Source organism: Amyelois transitella, chromosome 14 (assembly GCF_032362555.1).
Source record: "Amyelois transitella isolate CPQ chromosome 14, ilAmyTran1.1, whole genome shotgun sequence".
In the NCBI taxonomy this organism is placed as follows: domain Eukaryota; kingdom Metazoa; phylum Arthropoda; class Insecta; order Lepidoptera; family Pyralidae; genus Amyelois; species Amyelois transitella.
Window position 1 is genome coordinate 5,157,442 of NC_083517.1, and position 21,980 is coordinate 5,179,421.

At 33.7% G+C, this 21,980-nt stretch overlaps 2 protein-coding genes and 1 long non-coding RNA gene across 3 annotated transcripts; all 3 read right to left on the bottom strand.

The window, feature by feature from the left end:
- Positions 1-206: 206 nt before the first annotated feature.
- On the bottom strand, positions 207-11,831 carry LOC132902519 (coiled-coil domain-containing protein 170-like). The gene is made up of 12 exons (XM_060947921.1): positions 11,746-11,831; positions 8,994-9,083; positions 8,150-8,888; positions 7,814-7,986; positions 7,278-7,478; positions 6,670-6,813; positions 5,643-5,723; positions 5,005-5,109; positions 2,893-3,060; positions 2,228-2,478; positions 1,788-1,985; positions 207-809 (listed from the first exon to the last, which is right to left on the bottom strand). Exons 1-12 carry the CDS (start codon positions 11,824-11,826, stop codon positions 725-727), a joined length of 2,316 nt encoding a protein of 771 aa, XP_060803904.1. The 5' UTR covers positions 11,827-11,831; the 3' UTR covers positions 207-724.
- Positions 11,832-12,572: 741 nt separating this feature from the next.
- On the bottom strand, positions 12,573-14,514 carry LOC106135295 (uncharacterized). Its single transcript, XR_009657150.1, has 3 exons — positions 14,245-14,514; positions 13,612-13,722; positions 12,573-13,455 (listed from the first exon to the last, which is right to left on the bottom strand). It is a non-coding gene; the product is annotated as an uncharacterized LOC106135295 (long non-coding RNA).
- A 5,096-nt stretch (positions 14,515-19,610) lies between these two features.
- On the bottom strand, positions 19,611-21,930 carry LOC132902496 (uncharacterized). Its single transcript, XM_060947750.1, has 3 exons — positions 21,903-21,930; positions 20,193-20,521; positions 19,611-19,694 (listed from the first exon to the last, which is right to left on the bottom strand). Exons 1-3 carry the CDS (start codon positions 21,928-21,930, stop codon positions 19,611-19,613), a joined length of 441 nt encoding a protein of 146 aa, XP_060803733.1.
- Between the last annotated feature and the right edge of the window lie 50 nt (positions 21,931-21,980).

Here is a 21,980-nt window from a genome sequence, read left to right on the forward strand (position 1 = left end):
TAGAATTTAATTAAAAAAAAACATATTTCTACAATCATTATAAAATAGGTGTGACAAAGATAATTGCTTTAACAACTACATATATCCGTGAAGTTATCTACGTTATCTTAGTTATTACCTTTCAATAATGATTTATTGACTGGCATTTCTTTGGGCGGAACAGGAATGCCTAGGAAAAATATAAGTAGTTAGCATAAGTATATGCTAACTACTTATATTTTTCCTAGGCAGGAATGTACGTAGGATGATAAAGATTTTTGTGTTCGAATTTTCAATCTCAATCCCAACTTTTATTTAATACAAGTGAAGTTTAAGTAGGGTTGATAACAAGGTAGTGTAATCAACGAAAATAGCATTTAAATATTTGTACTAATTTGTTTTTCAATTATCAAGGGCATACGTCTAGCGCATGTTTTATATTTAACGAAAAAAAAGACAAATCACGCGACCACAGACGTTCATTATCATGACATTTAACCGGTTTGCGACCTAATGAAATTACAATTTGTGATTTAATTTTTAAATAAACAATTTCACGTGAGATCTATAGAATATACCATTTCCTAAGCGTTTATTTTAGCGATTGTGTAAGACGACAGCAGATCAACGAAGTACCGACTTTATAAACCAAAGCTGGAATGAATGTTCTATGTATTTTCAATGTTGATGATCCTCTGGCGATAAGAAACCCGCTGTTTTAGAAGCGCGCGCGCCGCCGTGACTGTCACAAGCCGGCGCGCGCCTTGTAAAGCTCGTCGTCAAGTTCGAAGGCAGGGTCTGCGTACCCTGAGTCGTCGTACCGGAGAGACCTGCAATCAAGACTTGCAATGTCATTGTATGCGTGGAACTACTGAAGTAATAATGTTGAGATTTCTGTGATCTGGGCAATGTTTGAAGAAATGGTCAAACCGCATTGTTTTTGTTAGAATATACAACAGGTAAACAAGTAGGTATAGTACACGTACTACGGTTTATTTTTATATGAGATTTATTTATTAGTTAAAATTTAAATAGTTAAATAATTTAATCATTTGGGAGCATACTCATACATAGGTATCTTTATTTTTAGGTTAATTGACTTTAATCAGAAATAGATAAGTACTTGTTAATGTATTACAAAGTATTGCGCTAATAATGTTTTTTTTTCTTTTTTACCGGTTAGTAATTTGCTGTTAATAAAACTATAAAAAATGTGGCACATGATGGCTGTTTGATCAGAATCTTGTCAAGCGTCAGTGTAGCGTCAAGACAAAAATTTGCATATCAATTTATGTTACTGTTTTTTTTAGGTTCTTGTTGCTATATGAAGACGTGCATAAGTAGAATTTATGTTTGTGTCATGTAAGTTGGTATGCCATATTTGTCTTTGTGCCGTGTGATCTCTTTCCCATGGATGTCGTAAAAGGCGACTCTGTCTACCCCGCAAGGGATATAGACGTGACTATATGTGTGTATGTATGTATTTATGTTTGTGTCAATGACGTACTTAGGAATGTATCTATTGAAATGGCAATAGCAAGAGGCAGATGGAACTGAAAAAAATATGTACCTACACTGTGCTGATTATATTATCACCATTCTCCTGGCGCTATTCCCCGTTGCCTCCCCACCTCTCTGAGGAACTGCCCAAAACTTTTATTTGGAGTAAGGTTTTCAGGTAAGGAGTCAGGTTTTTACATGAAACCACTCCCATCTGACATTGCCTGAATGTACAGGGTTCTTCTTGACCATTTCGCTCCCTACGAAACGATGGTTATTCATACATATATTTATGTTAAAAGACATACCGGTCCGGTGTCCTAGTTCTACACCTAGAGGGCGGAGGCGACCGCGAAGAGGCTCTTAACAGTGTAGGGTCATCATAGCGGCGCGACACGACGGTAAAGTCGTGGTGGGCGTCAATCAGCTTCTGCAGCCGCGACACCATCTCGAAGTCCGACACTGAGGCCGGCACTAGGATACCGAGGAGTTTCGCGATCGAATGCCTGCAACGGTTTTATAAAAATGTTTTTCTTAAAGACATTGTTTCAAATGAAAATTACGGTCGGCTAGAATATTATTTTCGTAAGTATAAAAAAAATATCGTTGATATTTTATGTCACTCAGAAAACTATTTATCAACATATTTATCCTTGAATATGAATTGATGTCCCGTTAATGGTGATAAAATATTGCTAATTTCTAATGCGTATAAATTGTAGAAGTTGTATTCTACAAACATAGATACCTGAAACTGAGTAATTGGGCTTCTCTCCTCTGGCACTCGACTAACGACTCCTTAGTCCTCGCTAGGTCGTCTCTTAGCATCGAAATCTGGTGTTCCGTGGTCGTCCTCTCCTGTTCGAAGGTTTCTCCAGTCGCCCGAACCTGGTCCTTGAGTACGTTGACCTTTCGGTTATAACGGGCGCGCAACAAATCAGCCTCTTCCAGTTTCTTCTGTAATTCTTCGATCTTGCGCGCGCGTTCCAGAGATGTTATCTATGAAAGATACGCAGATGCATTTTGTTGCATTGGCACGATTGCAGTCAATGAACTATTGCATTCTATAGATCCTATCGGAAAAACGTCGGCGTGCGGTGCTTTATATTCAAACCGCAAAGTCATGGTTAAAGAAATAATAACAAAACAAGAGTGTTCCTATTTTATCAATTTAATAAAGGCACTTCAATGATTAAGCAATGAAAAAATATTTTTTAAAAGAACTTCCTATGAGAGAGGTAATATTAGAACGTTTGTTTTAGTCAAGGTTGAAAAAATTTGGTTCGTAAAATATCTAATTATATAACATATCTATTTTTTTTATACAAATAACATGCAAAGAATCTAAATAACATGCAGTTAAATGACAAAGGATGTATTTATCTATCTGTAAATAGACTTGGGCAGTCTCACCTTATACTCTGCTGCATCAGCCAGCTGGGCGTTTAGGTCTCGAATTTGCGCGCGCGCATCATTTAACTGCACGGCTAGTTTGTCGCATTGTCGCGCGAGTTTCTTGCTGCGACCGACTGCTTCGTCCCTTTCAGCTTGCATTACAGCGCGGACTCTGGAGCTTTCTTCCTGGATAGGGATGAAATTTACTTTAAAAAAAGACTAAACCCCTCTTTTTGTTATTTAATTTTAATCGTTATGTAAATACTTAAATGTTCTTTTACCATAAGAAAAAAATAAAAACATCCCAACCGTCCAATATCTATCTCTTACCGCCGCCGTCCGGTTGATGCAGTTGTCCTAACCATTTTATCTATAGAAACGTGTGTAAGTATTATTTATAAGCAGCACATTTTAAAACAATGGTCCAGTAGGCTTCTTGTTCTTAATACTAACGTTCTTACACGCATTTGCCATTATCATTGTCTTTGCTTGCTGTGAACTACATAAATAACTTTAATCTAGATTTCTGTCGATATCTTCATACGAGTAATTTATGACGAGAACCTAGACCTAGAATTACTTACTGCGAATTCTAATGAATATTTAATAGATGTCTTGGATGGACAAGAAGATTACCTCCTGATTGAACCTTAAGCAAACAGTAGATAGTTGCATTTATAATCCTATTTAATTAAAAAGATATTTCTTCAACTACAAAGAAGACAACCACGCAGAATAATAACTTCATAAATATAAAAGTTTGCATAAATTAAGCAGTCAAAATTAAGTACAAATCGCCCTTTTCGGTTTCCGGTACATAAAATGCAATATTCTTTTTACCAAAAAAGAGCCAAAACTTAATTAAATACTTAGATTTTAGTCTGGTTCATATCTTGTAGATTTTAAATCGTGGTAACATGAATAACTTTAAAAACAGTTCTTCCTTATTTCAATTGTATAAAGTCTATCATTAACTCGTGCGTGAAGCGCAAATCACGAATTCTTCATAGACTATTCTTAAATTATTTGGCCTTTATTTAATAACTAAATAAGGTATAATTGAACTTGTGTACTTTAGAAATATAAATCAGTGATAATAATTTGTAGTGTAGGGTGTCAGTTATTGTAGCTGTCGTTGAGGAAAAGTAAGTATGTACCTACACAGGTTTTATAATACCTAATGATAGTATTAATTAAACGTAAAATAAAACACAAACATGATTATAATTGGTAATTTGTCTACCCGGCAAGGGATATAGATGTGATTGTATGTATAATTTTAGAACCTTTGAAGATGCTGAAAATTCATATTTTTGTATAAGTTGAAAGGCAAAAATGCGCTATAATAATTATCACCTTGATAACGAGATAAGTATTAAAAAAAATTGCAAATGATAGAAACGGTGTGGAAACACCGCTATTTCTTGTGATAAAATGTAAACGATTCACTCATTATTCAGTCGTTTACCAATTACAAGTACGACAAAATAGAATAGACGTGTTGGCGTTATTACCGTCTAAATTAAATTATGCCAAATATCCCTCCCGATCAGAAAGTGTTAGTAGTAAAACGTCAAATAAAACGAAACGTCTAATGAGCAAATGTTTTCTTCTTTGGTTTCACACAGATCCATATATGTCAACATACCAGAAGTGAGAAATTCAGCTTATATAGAATGAGTTCACAGATTACTTGGATAGCTAAGTTTGGATTTTTTGATTGTTGCACTAGGTGGAGGAGATTGTTCCCGTAGTACCCTGTTACGATATCCACGGGATACGAACTCCTTTTCCAACATGCCGGTGACCATAACACAAAGGTCACTTTCAAGTTCGTTTTGTATTAATTTTTATAATTTGTTCCTTGTTTTAGTGGAGTAGTGGATTCCCACACGTTTTTAGCTGATCATCGAAATTCACTAACGTGGTATATTTACATAGGTACCTATACGAAGTGATAAGCGATGTTTTTGAGAAACATATTAAAATTATATCTCTATCCCTTACGGGATAGACAGAGCCAACATTCTCCAAAAAAGACGGCCACGTTCAGCTGTACGGCTTAATGATATTTTCTGACATAAGTCTGAAATAATTACCTGTGAAGTAAATAAAAAATAATAAACATACCTGAATACTCAATTTACGTCGTAACAAATCCAAATGAAGATCTTTCCTCTGCAGTTGTTCTCTTAGAATTCTTATACGTCTCTGTAGTTGGTAAACTACGGCTGTCTGCAAATAAAATCGTAAGCACCTCGAGTTATTGCACAAATATTTGGCAACAATTTATACGAATGAGTTGTCATTAATCTATGGGGATGGTGCGATTTTTCTGTCAATAATATGCCCAAACAAACAAGCTAGTGAGTGAAAATGACAATAGGTGTTAATAAATTAATTACATAGTATATGGTAATGTTTCATAAATTCGAGTCAAATACGTATATACTTTAGGAACATTAATTTACCTATTGTGAAGAAACATTTGAAGAGGCCACTACTACAAGTGTATTTTGATGAATAGGTATACCAAATAATGAGTACATGAAAATCGACTGATAATTTTTTATACGGTCAGCACTAATTATACTTGAATGAATACCATTTCAAGACCTAATTAACCTCTGCATCTACTATTGATTAGCTAGCCACTAAGCGTTAAAACAATAACAGTAATTAGTGGATAAAGGTATTGATTGCAATTTAAATACCCAAATATACTAGGTCGGTAATGTCATGCCAATTCGGAATGATACAAATCTTACTTCTTTGAGATAAGGCAAATCATGGAATGACCTTTCTCTTCGTAGCCGCGGCAGGGTGCCATAGTATCCGTAATATAGCATCTATGTACACAAAACACACACTCATTAAACACAAATTATATACAAAAACACTTATCTACAACAGACAAATAAAATACCAGTTATATGCGTAGGCAAAAAATACTCGCACAAATATAAATATTATAACTGTACAATCACAATAAGCGAGTTGCTTCAGATATAGTACAGAGTGTAGATTTTATTTCCTCGATAAAACAATCAACCGATAAATAATTTTAATGGCTTTTGATATAAAGGTTAAGTGTAAGTATTAAGGAAGACGACATACACTTGTTAACTCCCAATGAGATGAAATGCATCCTGAACGCCTACCGTCGTGTCCATACTTTAAAATGACATGTACCACTTTTTCTTTAGAAAATTTACAAGAGCCTATCGTCTTATTGACAGTGACAATTTAATTCTAGCATTTACCATAATATGAAATAACTTAATTATGATAAATTAATTTTTAAATTGTAAAGCCTTTTTGCAAGTATGGCTTCCTTTCTTAAGATATTTTTGTACTTAACTCTACTGAATATTTACAAGGAAAACATACAATACACTTAAGAGTCCGGGCGTATTTTTTTATAAAGATCCTACGAAAAGTCTAGCCAGAATATTTAGGCCTTATAGTACCTAAAACTAATAATAAACATTGTACAACTATTATATTACCTTAATTTGTGCAATCGTTGTTAGTGATCTAATAGACACCGAAGTTTAGATTGCTTTACATTTTAATTTGAATTACGAGTATCATAGCCCTAGGCCAGTCCAGTTTTAGATCGACACAAAAAAAAATATATCATCAATCCTAAATTTGTTATCGAAGCTCAGGACTGTTTTAGGATTGCAGCACCAACCAACCTACAATTTTTTTAATCACATTGGATCTAAGTTGCAAAACACCCTATACACAGGACATTTGCTGGTCAGGCCAGCGAAGCCCGGCCCCACTGACCTTGTCAACAATTTTATCGCTCTCAAGTCTAGCAAGTTGCTCGGCGCGGTGCATTATCGACTCAGTGTGCAGCTCTATGCCGATGTCCTGCGTCAACTCATCCATATTTAGCGTTCTGCCCAGACGCTCAAGGAATGCTACAAACTGTAACAACAATAAAATTACAAACAATTTTTTTCGCGCCCATGTTTCCGTATTAATATTAGTTTGGAATTACGTTTACTGATTTTGACGCACTAATATAATCGAGTACGTATACTCGTATAAATAATGTTATGATAAGTATGTGCCAGCTACTTCTCCAATGCAGATTTTAGGGAATGGTAATCAATGGGAAGGGTAAATAACTTTGTATTATTTTTTTATATGATTTGGTAGGAACTTGTCATCTCAATTTAAATTCCATCATGAAGCTATTATGCTGAAAGTCCTCTTTTGAACTTTTCGAGATTTTTGGCTATATAAGGGATAAAGACACATGTTTTGATCTTATTTTAATTTAAAGAATCTACATATATTTATTTTATTTTAAAGATCCGGTCAATGTTATAAAGAAATACCTCCAAGCGCAAAAATATGAATATTCTTTTCTACATAGGTAGACTTACATTTGCTTTGTCTTTCCTTAGGCTATCTCTAGAAAGTTCCATAGCGTTGAGCTCGGCTTCTAATTTGTGAACCTTGGCTTCCAGCATGTTCCTCTCGTCTTCTAGGATACGGACCCGGGTGGTGGCCTGGTCGTGCAGGTGAGCTGTTCTACTTAATTGCTGGGATTCAGCCGCTAACTTGTCGCGAAGAGCTTCGATTTGCTGTCATAATTTAATGAAGGAATGAAATTCTCTGTAGTATATTAGAAAAAAATTACATGTCGATTTAGGTCATGCGGAATAGGCGGCCTTATCACATTATGCATTCCTTAATGATTTTTGATATTATAGGTTAATAACGATGATATTTAAAAGACGTCAGGATTATGGAAACTTGGATTAACCTGACGTAGACCTAACATCTGAGTTAAACTAAAACCCTACATAATATATTCAACATTAAGGTAGGAATATTTGTTAGAACATCTTGTTCGAACAAATATTTCTCACCAACGCCCCTATAGAATAAAGCAAAATATAATTTAATAGGCACTCACCACGGCCCTATCTTTGTTTTCACTCAATAGTTCGCGTATCCGATCCTTGATAGTGCTCTCGTGAGCTTCCACAAACCGAGTGGGCAGGCTCAACAAGATTGCGAGGGATTCCATCGTGTTCCGAAATTCTGCCTGAAGTCTTTGGTATTTTTCTTCTCTGTGTCTAAGGTCCTCTAAAACATATTAAATAGGTTAGATCTGTTTCTTTATGTACTTAACATTATAAAGTACCTAATAGCTTAAAAAGGGCTTAATAAAAATAACTATAATATTTTACTAAGATATTTCGATTTCATTATGTACCCACCTAGTAAAAGGAATAATTAATTATATTACCTTTCAGTTGTATAATAATGGATTCATTCTGATTTACGTTGTCGGTTACCACGTTAAGGTTTTTAGAACAATGCGATAACTTCTCTCGTGCTTCGTGTAATTCTCTTTCCAAAACCCTATTAGAGACAGACAAGGACTCTTTCTCTTGTTTGAGCCTTTCAATATCTAATAATTGAGAGGATAGTTGACGCTGTAACATTTCTTTGTCAGAATTTGCTCTTTCCAAAGCATCTCTGCAACTTCTTAAATCTTGTTCCACCGTTGATAAGTTATCAGTAGTGTTCATGCATTTATTTTTAAGTCTGGTGATTTCTTGAACAAGTTCGGCGGCCTTGATGATAAGAGTTTCAGGGGAGTGACTGTGAGTGGTGTCGCAAAAATCGAACTCCAAAGCTGCAGAAAGCCTCCGCACCAAGTCGTGAAACTGGCAGCGGGCATTCTCTTTGTGTTGTTCCTCATTGTGACACTCCAACTCTAGGGATCGGAGCTTTTTTTCTAAATCCTTTATTTTCTCTTCACAGTAACGGTTGTCACGTTGAAGTGTCTGTACTGTGACTTCACTTCTTCCTTGGGACGTTTGTAAACTGCGTTGTATGTCCTCCAGATCCTGGATTTTCTTTCTGAGTGATGAGATGACAGCACTCTGCCTGGCATTCTGCTCACGCAAGTGGTCGATTTCCACTTGCTGTTCTAATATCCTCTGATCTCGCGAAAGCATTTGGTTTTTTAAATCCGTGTTCTGTAAAAAAGTAAGATAATCTATTTTATTTGGGACATCTTTTTAAAATATAACACATATTTAAAAAAATGTAAAATTTAAGTAATGAGATGTCATAATACACACTTCAGAAATTAATTTGTCTCTTTTGTACTGCAGACCAGCAAGATCACTTCTCAATGCGGTGACGACGTCATTAGCAACATCGGCCTCCATCTGTAAATAATATTTCCTTTAATAAACTCCATAACCGGTGGAACATCGGCGAATTTTACTGCATTACCAATTAATAACATTTAATTACGTTAATAACTTACAAAAATCCATATTGGTATTTTTCTTATCGCAACATAAAGAGACAGTGTTATTTGACGTATGAAAGACGACTACGGGCTTGAAGCGGTTCTTGTTGGAAATGTACCTAGCGTGTTATGGGTCGCTATTTCAAGCTAAGCAGTCACGATTCTGCTTGCTCACTGCGCCGGCTTGGCTTACATCCTACTTACATGAAACCGGGGAAGTCTCCCCACCGAATTATTACCCATTTCGCCTTGTTGCTTAGATAACGAGGTCGCGACGATTCCGTCCTATATAGTGAACTTGTCATTGGAAAAAAACCTTTCTAAAGGAAGCAACTAAGCTATTGACTTGATTGAATTATACAGTTAGCGGTATTTATATGCCAGAGTGATCCGTACGAGGTACGAGGAATTACCCTACATAAGTACCTTTAAGGTATTTTACGGACTGCAAATGAAACGTAAGACGATAGGTATTGTGAATAAGGTTTATGAGAATCTATGAATATGAAAAAACATACGTAAACGTTTGTTTGTCCAGTTGGGCCCCTAATTATTTTAATTGAGGAAAACGTGACGGGTTGGAATTCCTTGGTTACATAGAAACGGTTAAGAACAGGATATTTCTCAATAACACACTCGACAGATCAATCGATGTAGCCTATCCTTTTCAATAACATTTTATATTATCCATACAAATGCTAAACTCAACAAAATCAGTATTCAGAGGAGTAAAATGTATCTAATTAAAAAAATTATATTTATACAACCCGACCCAGATTAATGATATTATACTTACCTAAGTACATAGGCAACCAAAAACATACAAACACGTAGTCACGTCTATATCCCTTGCGGGGTAAACATACATAGTTAACAGTCTTGTCACTATTTGAATCTCAATTTGATCATCAAGCAATGCAATTGAACGTGGCCTTTCTGTCTACCAAAGAAATATAAAAATATTTATATCGGCAAAAAAAAAAATTCGCGAGTTCTTTTGTAGGAGGTGGGTACCTGAGTCTGGCACCTTAACAATGTGACTATATGACCACCGACGACTTTGTTTTTATAACTAGGTACTAAGTATCTATGTAGATAGTATGAAATGGTTAAAAAAATCTCATCGAATAATAAGGTAAAATTTTCATCCGAAAGCCGCACAGCCTAATCTCTGCGTTTTCTTTTGTTTTTATCGGATGCCGACGACAAAAAGCTTCGCTAATTCTGCCTGTACGTACGAATTGCACCTACCTACAAGTGTAGGTATATGTATTATAGTTGTTCTTTCGTTACTGCTCGTTCAGTTACGGTTCTTACATATTGATCTTTTTATTTATCGTTTAATGAAGGATTGCACAGTGCTATACTTAAAAATGGTAAAGATTGTAAAGCGGTGTATAACACAAAGGTATAACGATTGTAGGCGATGGGCTAGCAACCTGTCGCTACTTGAGTCTCAATTCCATCATTGAGCAATACAGATGAACGTGGTCTTTCAGTCTTTTCTAAACTTGGTTCTACCTATTTCGCAAGGGATATAGACGTGATTATATGTATGTACATATAACGAATATCGGTTGATCTAATGCCCATGATATAAAAAAGTACCTACCTATATTTTTTCTTTTACCTAAGTAGGTACTTACACATGAGCTGGTGGTCAATAAGTATGCGACGGCGAAGCTATAGATAATATCTTTAATGTCTTTAATTTAGTGGAGAGAGAAAAGTCGGAAGGTGGACCCCGGACCCTGAAACGAAATACTTTCGTGGACGGTGCAACCGGGAACACGGAGATATGAGAGAGAGATAATTTTACATACATACATAAAATCACGCCTCGTTCCCGGAGGGGTAGGCAGAGATTACCTCTTTCCACTTGCCACGATCTCTGCATACTTCCTTCGCTTCATCCACATTCATAACTCTCTTCATGCAAGCGGCGGTTTCGGGTACTCTTAACCTGGCCCTTTACCAGGACGTCCTTAATTTGATCAAGATACGTTCGTCTAGGTCTTCCCACCCCGACCTTTCCCTCCACACTCCCCTTGTATATCTGCTTAGTCAACATGCATTCATCCTCTCCATATGACCAAACCATCTTAACGAACCCTTTACTATTCCTGTAACTAGGTACATCTTCTTTCACATCACAACATTCCCTTACCGCGCTGTTCCCTATCCGGTCACTCAATTTCACACCCATCATAGGTACTCCGTAACGCTCTTATTTCCACTGCATTTATTTTGCTTTCGTGCTTCTTTTGCCATACCCAACTTTCACACCCATACATTAATACATTACAGAAATAAATTTGTTGGTGATAAAATTGTTTATTGTAAGTAGGTATATAAAAAGCTTGTGGTAAGTTATGGATATCAATTTTATGACGATAAGGAAAAAAAAACTATTTATCTACTTGCTTATGTAAGGTCAAGGTACTGCTGGACACTTTTAGTGTTCTTATTTTGATATTGACTTTATAATAATTGTAATAGAGAAACAAATGAAGGTTATTTATTGCAACAAAACATGCGAGACTAGGGAATCCTAAAAAGAAATTTTGACAACTTACGTCTTCAGTTGGAGATTTGCTACACAAAGCTTCGTACACTTTCCAATCCTCTATTTCTTCCTTAGATTTCTCGTCATCCATCACTGCACTTGTTTACAGCCTGTATCTGAAATACTACGTTGCTATGAACCGCGACTTGTAAACAAAAAAAATCGATTGCGGCGATGTGTATATGGATATACCTATTCGAACAGTGAATTGTTCGCGGTGCAATTTAAAATTTCTGTGTCCAATAAAATGCCCTCTTTTGTCAACCATACATTAATCATGCTATTGTTAGTGTTCTTCGTATACTGTTGAGCATGGTGTTATGTTTATCAAAATATACTTGCCTACCTACTTATTTTGATACAGCTAGTATCAAAATAAGTATATTGCCCGCGACTACGTTCTCTGTAACTTTTAACTGATTATTCAAATGTCTAAGTTAAATTTCGGCAAACTTGTCTGACAAAGACACACACCTCCTTACAAACTTGGGCATTTATAATATTAGTAGGATTCTCCACTTGTTTTCAAACACAATTTCAATAAGGTTTTTTTTTAGTCTTATATTATTCCGATTTTTAAGAGAAGACTTCCATTTATTTTAAGATGCCATCTAGTGACGGGTATGAATAACATGAATTAAAGCACGGGCGCACCCTACAGTTTACTTTTGATATTATTTTCTATCTCATGTTCTGAGGAATTAAATCCATTATGCTTTGTGCGTGTGGTTAAACGCAAGGTTGATTAGGTTAATTAAATAAAGGCTTAGATATCACATCAATAATTTAATCAGATCAATAAACATGTACTAGGTACAGAAACGTAAAGTGCTATGATTATATAAAACAATAACAAATGTCTATTTCTAACAACTAGTAATATATCACGTTAAATGATTACATTCATTGAAATAAAAATCTAATATGTATGCCATCCACATATATTTGGATTGATTACATTTTATCTCTCCCATTCATTTAGTGTATTTATTTTGTCACGACTATTTACTTGCTAATAAGATAGGCAGATATTTCATTAAGAAATACTGCCAAATAATATAATAGTTAAATTGGTATGACAATTCACACACACTGGAAGAACAACAAAAGGCAGTAAATTTCCTAGTTTCTTTCTTTTTCTTATGAAGGGAAATTTTACAAAAATTTCTTTCTTTTTTTTATGAAGGGTTACAAAATTGCAACATCCCTTTTTCAGTTCAAGTAATATTTATGTATATGCCGAAGTGTATCACATACTCCATTCAGTACAAGGCAACTCAAGTGGCCTTTTTTAATTATTTCTAATATCAACAATATTTGTATCACAGTACACCACACCAAGACGATTGAAGGCTTAGAATCCAGTCACTATAAAAATTGTTAGGTTTGGTAAAGGTGTAACTTAACACTTGTAGTAGATAGTAGACTTGTAGTATAATTTGTTCATATTTTATTAATTTTCACTATTGATATAACATTTAAGCTGTTGATGTTCTCGCGAGTTCATTACCATCCCACATTCTTTATTTTTATTCTAAAATGGTCAAGTCTGTTCGACTTGGTTATAATTATTCATGTTTGGATACTTGGTAGGTACTAAACTGTTATGTGCCTCTATGTTCAATATATATATATTTATAAAGAAGAAAGTAACAATAAATTTATGATGGTTACAATACATTATTTTTACACCAGATATTCCAGCCAGCAATGAATCCACCTGGAATTAGAGAAAAAACATATTAAGCACAAAATTAACTAAGTGTAACATATTCAACTAAAAGTTTCAGATAAACTATTTAAATAAATTTATTGAAAGAAAATATCTGTTAATATAATATTGTCCACAGTAAATCACACTGAGAAAACAAATTACCTTGTTATACTATCCAAATAAACAGAACATAATCAACAACTGCTAAATTTGTGACAAGTTTATATGAGACCCAACCTTTTCTTCTTGATTCGGAGTTTGTGAATTTGAGCCCTGAAACATTGAAATACACTTATATTACAATAAAGAAATTAAATTAATAATATTTATTTATTTATGTAAATTTACATATACATATTTACTACACAAGATAGAAAATAAATCATTAATATTCTCTGAAATCAACAGAACTATTGCAATGCAATGCAATAATTGTATTGACTGCTTGCATTATGTCAGTTGACCGGTTATTGCATTGTCGGTAATATTGTTTGCTCTGCAGTAAATATCTGTTAGATTATTTTTTTTGTGTACAGTTTCTCATAGAATATTCCTGGGTTTATGCTTAAGTCTTACTCAAGTTATACTTGAGAGCCATGAGTCTATAGTACATTGTATTTTTTGAGATATATTTAATTGGGTTCTAACTTTTTAGTCCTCTTTTTGCAATAAATTTTGTAGAAATATTAAAGGTAAAAAACTTTATATTTATCTACCAAATGTTTGCTCCAATTCAAGTAATTTAGACTTAATACAGGTATAATGTAGAGTACTGAATAGATATAATTTACTTACTGGAGCATTAAAAGCTTGGCTCTTAGTACTAAAGTTGCGTGAATCCGATCATCAATACTTTCAATTTCTTGGTTGCGGATTGCGGGCAGGCCATTGTCCTGCCGCCTGGTCATGTCGTCCACAAATGAACAATACAAGAAGCACTGGCTAATTAATTTTTTTGCTTAAACATATAATTATCTTTCAAATTCAAAGTAAAACAAAAGAGACAATGAAAACAACGCCGCAAATGTATTGATTTTGTTTTGTTTGTATTGATAAGTTAGTTGCCATAGTGTTGCCCTCTACAAATCATCTAGCGAGTGTTGTCAACTGTCTCCGACGAGGATGCGCTAAATCGATCCCAAAAAGAGGTACAAAAACAAAATTTTATTTGAAAAGCAAGCGATAAAGATCTTAAACAATAGTGACTAACAAAAAAAAATATAACTACATTCTTTTAGATTTTGCACAAAATAATTATAGTAATTAAATAGCATTAAAATCATGGCAACACAAAGCACTGGCATTGAACCTGATATACTTTGTTATTTTTAGATTGGTGCTGAAAGTTTATTCTGACGCATTATCTAGGTAGGTTAAGGACGTTTTGAATTTATTTTGTAATAAAGTTGTGAATTGTAAATATTTCCATAATCAAGTAGGTACATGTTGTTTATGTTATGTATGTAAGTAGGTACAATAAAAAGTTAGAGAATATAAGTAATTCTAGCAGACCGATAATGTGAAATGAGCTGATGTATTTAAGCCTTATCCTAACAGGGACGTAGTAGAAAGAAGACCATAAATCCGATAATCATAAAATTAAACCGGTAAATTTCTTTTGTGTGTTTAACTTAAATTTTCACGAATTAAAGTTAAACTAATTGAATTTCATGTTTTTTTTTATCACAACTTGTCAACCATTTTAAAGAGCGCCAAATATTGGAATAGAAAGACAATGAGTGTTGAGCGTTGAAGGCAAAAAGCTAAAACTAACGCCGTAAGCGTTAAGTTGGCAACATTATACAACATGACACAAGTAAGCCAGTGTTACCAGAATGCTTAGTCAAGTACCCAAATTGTCCTAATGGTTATTATTTTTTCCCTAAAAATTCTTAAACATTAAGCCTTCACCTACGTACGGTTTTATTATGAACTTAAATAACTTAATTTAGTAGTTTAGATTGCTCTTAGTAAATTAGTATCTAAAATAGTAGTAAAATTGTGCACAAAATAAGATTTCAAATTCAAATTCAAACGTATTATAATCCTACTACTTATTTAAATTAAGGTACTCATCTATAGAATAAAAATTGTTTTGAAGAAGCATAGATTAATTTTTTTTATTAACGTGAGTTAATTTATTTTCATTTTTTATAGAATTTGGTAGTTTATTATAAATTTTTATTCCCATATGAAATGGGCTTTGGTGGAGCATTTTTATTCTTGCAGGTTGAATGCATAAGTTATTTTTATTTCTTGTGTGATATGTATGTGTATCTTTTATTTGAGTAAATAAATGCTTATTTTTGTGTACAAATTGAAGGTAGTGTTAGTAATTCAATTTTTTTATAATATGGTTTGCAGCATACTTGTAAAATTAGCATGTGTCTAATCATTTATTAAAATAAAAGCGATTGGACCGATTTTGATTATATTTGCAAAGAGACCGACAAATCTTGCAGAAGTTACATACATAACTACATACTTTTTGCTAGAAATAACATATAATCACGTCTATATTCCTTATGTGGTAGACAGAGCCAACAGTCTTCTGAAAGACTGAAAGGCCACGTTCAGCTGTTTGGCTTAATGATAGAAGTCCTTGTTTTATACTTAGGTATTTGGTACGAATCCCGTCGCAAAAGATAACAAGTAAGTAGAGGAGTAATGTAAGAGCTTTGGCGGTATTTTTTGGGTTTTAGTCTTGTGATGGTATCTAACCCATGGGATTCTGGATTCTCATGTTGTACAAAATGATGTGTCGCTATCTGGCACCGCAAGCAGTGTTCTGCGTGGTTGTAACGCTGTCAAATATGATCAAAACGATTTGTTTTGCAATGACACATTCATTCACATATAATAACGTCTATATCTCTTGCGGGGTAGACCAACAGTCTCGATAGACTGAGAGGCTACCTTCAGGTGGCTAACGGACATGTAGTGACAGGTTGCTAGCGCCTACAAGAGGAATTCTAACTTTTTAAGCCTATCCCTAAGTCGCCTTTTATGGCACTTTGTACCTACTATATTTTTATATTTTTAATGTGCTCTTTTTAAATGAATAATATAGTATAATATACTTTATTACATTGCTTATTCACTAAGAAAAGAACGACCGAGTGTTGAAAAGCGTATGAAAAATACGGGCTTAATGTCGTTTTGGTGTTATCGAAAGTGGTGTAAGAGCTTTCGGGATATTTTTCTATAGAAATTAATGGTTCTTTGACCGCGTGACGAATCGCCACGACTCTAGAGGGAGTGATACGAAAGGTTGGAAACTTAAGATATAATGTGCCTAACTATTTCATTTTTACCTATAACTGTATTTATAGATGTATTTCTTTCTTTATTTATAAGTTTATTATAATCCCTAGTAAGATTATAACTACTTACTATATGTAGACTACTAGATATACTAAGTCTTATTTCCTGTAAGCTACAAAAATATTCCAACATACTAAATTGGCAGCCTCACGGATGTCAGAGAACTGTAGATTAACCATCTCTAATCAAAGAACGCACGGCAACAGCATTATTTTTTTCTGCTCGACCATAAAGCCGTGCGTCATAAAAGAAAAACCTCAAGTGGGTCACTGAATGTCACTGGTGGTCATTAAATGGTATTTTCTCTATAGTTTTCCTAACGAGACTACTATAGTTTTCCTAGGAAAGTTTCAGTACCTAAGTACCATAATACCTATTCCTATTAGATCCAGTACCTAAGTTTAAACAATAATATTAAAAATTTGGGTTGAGAAAAATAAAACTGAATAGTAAAGGAAAACGTTTTTCCTTTTATAGAATAGAAATTTAATATATAAAAATACAGTGCACAATTACAGGTGCCAATCGACTATTTTAATCTGCGATTAAACCATGGGGGCTATACCACTAACGTTTATACGATCTATGTTTTAATAACATTCACTTTCTTGATCTTTTCGGTTTACCTCAGAGGTAGAAAAGGTTCGCATGTACCACACCACAATTTAGTTGAAGTCATATAATCCACACTGATAATACCTAACGAGAAAAAAAAATATTTTTTATGATTATAACGATTAAACTTAAAAACTTCTGGACTGATTTTCACGAAATTTGGTATAGAATACCTAAACCTTTGGAACATGGCATATAGCCAAAGATCGGAAGAAGTGTTATATATTATTTAAATTGTTAATACCATATTTCGAGGCGTAAATGTGAGTTTTTACTACACACGTCAACTGTACCTATAAACTACTGATGTTCCTTCTCAAAATAAACAAATTTGATTGAAAAATAAGACAATGGTTCCCACTTAGTCGTAGAGGCGCAAAAACCAACAGGAAGTGCAGGACCTGTTTCGCCCTCAGTCATCGTTCCTCGGTGATCCAGTTTGTTAAAGATCACTCTGACATTTATTATTATGCGTATAATACGAACTAAGTATTCTCTTATGAACAGCCTTTGTAAAGGAGACTTTCGTTATGCGGGTTTTTCTTCAGGTGCAATTAAGTTTGCAAGATTCAATGATGACCGGTATGACGCAGAGCTATTGTATTTGTAGGTAAGTCAGTTACTTTTCAAGTAGTTATTAAATCAATAACTTTATGAAAAATTTAAATAAGTTTTCTTTTTTTAGGTGATTAAACAGACACAATACAGAATAGACAACTTACGCTGTAGAACGAATGCTTTAACTTGACATAGATTTATGTATATTATTTTTTTTTTCTACACTGACATACAGTTACTGCAAATAAAATACATTCTTTTTAGTTTATCAACATAAAATTATTTGGAAACGTCTCACGAAAACGCCTCGTTGCCTTCGACATTGTTCGGTTGTCGACCTGCTATGTAATTGAACCTGGTTTAAGTAATAAGTAGGTATATAGACGGACCTTGGGTACATATAGGTATAATTAGTACGAGTAATTTGATTAAAAATAAATCGCTTCAAGTTCACAGACGGCTGTAAGTAAGAGTTCGTCCGTGGGAGAAATAAACTTGTATCACAAAAGAAGCAACTTGTCCTATAAAAGTTAATTTATTTTTTATTTCTAAAACTTTATTTTACTCACTTTTATCCCTTTAAGTTCTCAGTTGCGCTCTCAACCATTAATATTAAATTTTTTGAAGTTAAGAAAAACTTTATAAACGATGGTTTTGGCCGACTTGTATTTGTAAGGTAACTCTTGTTATCAAATTTGGTAATAAAAGGTGGTGGTGGTGTTGGACTCATCAAATGAGAAAATGTATTCCCGGATTTTTTTCCGAAATCTGAGAGTCTCATTCTACAATGATTTAGTTTTTGCTTTGTTTATTTACCAGCACAAAAATCTCTTTTTTCTGTTTAATGTTATTTGTAATTTTTTGCCTGTGTCTTATTTTTGTACCACGCAACGGATTTTGATGCAGTTTTCACTGTTATGTAGACAATTTAAAATCGACAATGTGCGTAACTGGGCCGGGTCGCTAAATAATAAATTACGTGTAGATAAGGATTAAAAGTTAATACAACTTATAGAAGTGCAAAGTTTTTTTTTAACTCTACTAAATTATTTTGGTATCGACACTAATAAAATAAAGTACATACCAAGAAAAATATCCATACATAATTGTAGGTCATCTCGCCGCGAAACATTAGTTTCACACCTCTGCGAACACTCGGTTTATTGTATTGATAGAGACATGTCCACTTTTTCGGGGATAATGAACAATAACATTTTATCCAATGAAAACGAGGCAGTATTACTACTTTTCTCTTATCATGCGACGGCTTCTGACACACTGTGCACAACTAAGCAAAATCTTCTTACTTCGTTATTCGTAATAGAAAAAGCGATTTGCTTCTAGTACACGAGTGGTCTGCGCGCGCGCTGCGTTCAACTACAGCTCCCAGCACTACTGCTGACCTTGCCAATTAATATATTTTTTTTAATAATGCACTTTCTTATGACGTATCAGGTTCTAGTATTCGCGTGGAGAAAAACCACGTGAATGATTCATTAGACAAAGAGACTTGGTAAAATACAGCTAAATTTTAATAAAAAAAAATATAACTAATATAATACAATTTTGGAGCACTTCTACATTTTATTTTTAGGCAAAGAATTAAATGAGAGTGAGTTTTTTATAGTATTAGATTTGGATCATATAGGTAACTTCCGTATTAATTAGTGTCCATAATAAGGGTCATGACCGTACTCCGGTACTGGCGCATGGTAAGTTGGTTCGTATTGCTGATAAGTTGCTGGTGCCTGCAACAAACAAAATATATTAGATAGGTACTATAGTATATGCACGCGGTTCTGCTTGTGATTCAATTATATTCCATTCTATTATCTTCATCAAAAGGTAGAATTTCAATATAGATGTACTAGTAAGGAATCTTTCTAGCAAGAACAGTAGGTATATCTACGATAGCTGATACATATTAAATTGATAATTAGTGGCATAAAATCGTACAAACCAAAAGAGTTTTTTTTTTTTGCCATGTTGAGATTAAATGAACACGCTCATTATTAATTTTAATCCGTTTAGTAGATTTTTGCGAAAAAGAAAAAACAATACCTTCATTAATATTTTTTTTTGCCCACCACGTTTATCAGAATGATACCTTATGATTAGTTAGTCAGTAATAGATAAATGGCAAAAAAATAAAGCTTCTATGTATAAGGCTAAGACCTAAAATGTAACACTTTTTTACTATTACATTAGTTACTGAAATTATGTTTTTTAAATTTATTCGCGCTAACCTGGTAGCCATAAGACGGTTTCTTCTTCTCATAATCAACGTGCTGGTGTTTCTTGATGATCATGGCACCTTTTACCAAATCTTTCAACTTCAACTTAGTAGCCAGTAGATTCGCAGCCATTGCCTTATCGAAAGCCTTTAGTTCCTTTATTTTCGCTTTGACAGCCCACAAGCCATCCTTGACTAAGTCCAGCTTGCCAACAGGAAGGTCATCGGACTCTTCGTACTCGTCGTGGTCGTAAGATGGCGTATCATATGCTGCCCTGAAGAGTTGCTGGTCTTCTTCATCCAGTTCTGCATATCGGGGGAGGTGTATATGTCTTGAAAACGCTGTAGCATGAAAATATCATATTTGAAACTGGTAATAGTAAAAGACGTTTCACATAAAAATATACTGATGGCGGGGACGGGGAACCAATACCGTGGAGTGGTTATGACAATTATATTATGGTAATATGGCCATTTTTATTTTTTTCTGTTTTAATTTCCGAACCATAAAATACAGTAAAGTCCAAGTAACGGTATATTAAAATGACACTTATTCTCAAACCAGAAAGTCATTTATAATCAATTTTTTTGCAATATCCTAAAAAAGTACAACTAAAATATGAAAAATATGCAGGTTTAATTGGCTGTGTCATTTAATGCCTGACCGCATGTTACTGATATAGTAAAAAGAAAAAAATACTTACCCGAGTTGACGATTAGAATAAAACAAACTAATTGTAACATCATTACCTAAAAAAATTTGTTAAGTAAATTGAAAAAGTGAATGTGTGCCTGCCACTTTATTCGGAACTATTTACATTGAAGGTAGATGTGAGAAATTCAATGAGAGGTAATCGCAATAATTCTTGCAATCATGCCGGGAAAATAAAATCTTTTGTTTTTTCTGCAGTATTCTGCGGATATTCAATTTACGCTCTTTGACCAGCGGAAAAATTTTGTTTGTAATTTATGTTTCCATTTCAGATTTATTTTTGTCAGATTAATTTTGTTTGTTCATAATTTTACAAAAAATAATCTAAGTTACAGATAAGATAATTGAAATGAAACGTAGGTCGTTGTTTTACTATATTTTACTCACTTATTCTCTGAAAGTATTTTCCTTTGATCATGGAATAAGCAAGATGACATATTTTTCAAAGCCTCATAAAGTCATAATATTAGTTACAACGCTGAAGTACAATTAATATTTATGACATTTTTATAACCATTACGTGAACACTTCGCTTTCCTTATTTCTAACAAATTAAATAATATATGTGATTCATATGATTCACTAGGGATATAAAGTACAATTTCTTATTTGTATATAATATACACTAGTATCTATAAATATATCTAACATTTTAAAATGGTCTTCAAACCTGTTTCAAATAAATTAATATAAGTCAAAAAGTAACAAATATATGGGAAGACAATTAAAATAAAACTTAGTTGATATGAAGTGTTGAACAACAACATAAGTTTAATTAACTACCGAAACATGAAAACCGGTTAAAAACTAGATCGAAAATTTAATCACTTTACGTTAGGAACATGAAGACTAGAACAAGTAACATATTAACACCTAATTGATTTAAAACAAAGTAGAATTTAATTAAAAAAAAACATATTTCTACAATCATTATAAAATAGGTGTGACAAAGATAATTGCTTTAACAACTACATATATCCGTGAAGTTATCTACGTTATCTTAGTTATTACCTTTCAATAATGATTTATTGACTGGCATTTCTTTGGGCGGAACAGGAATGCCTAGGAAGAATATAAGTAGTTAGCATA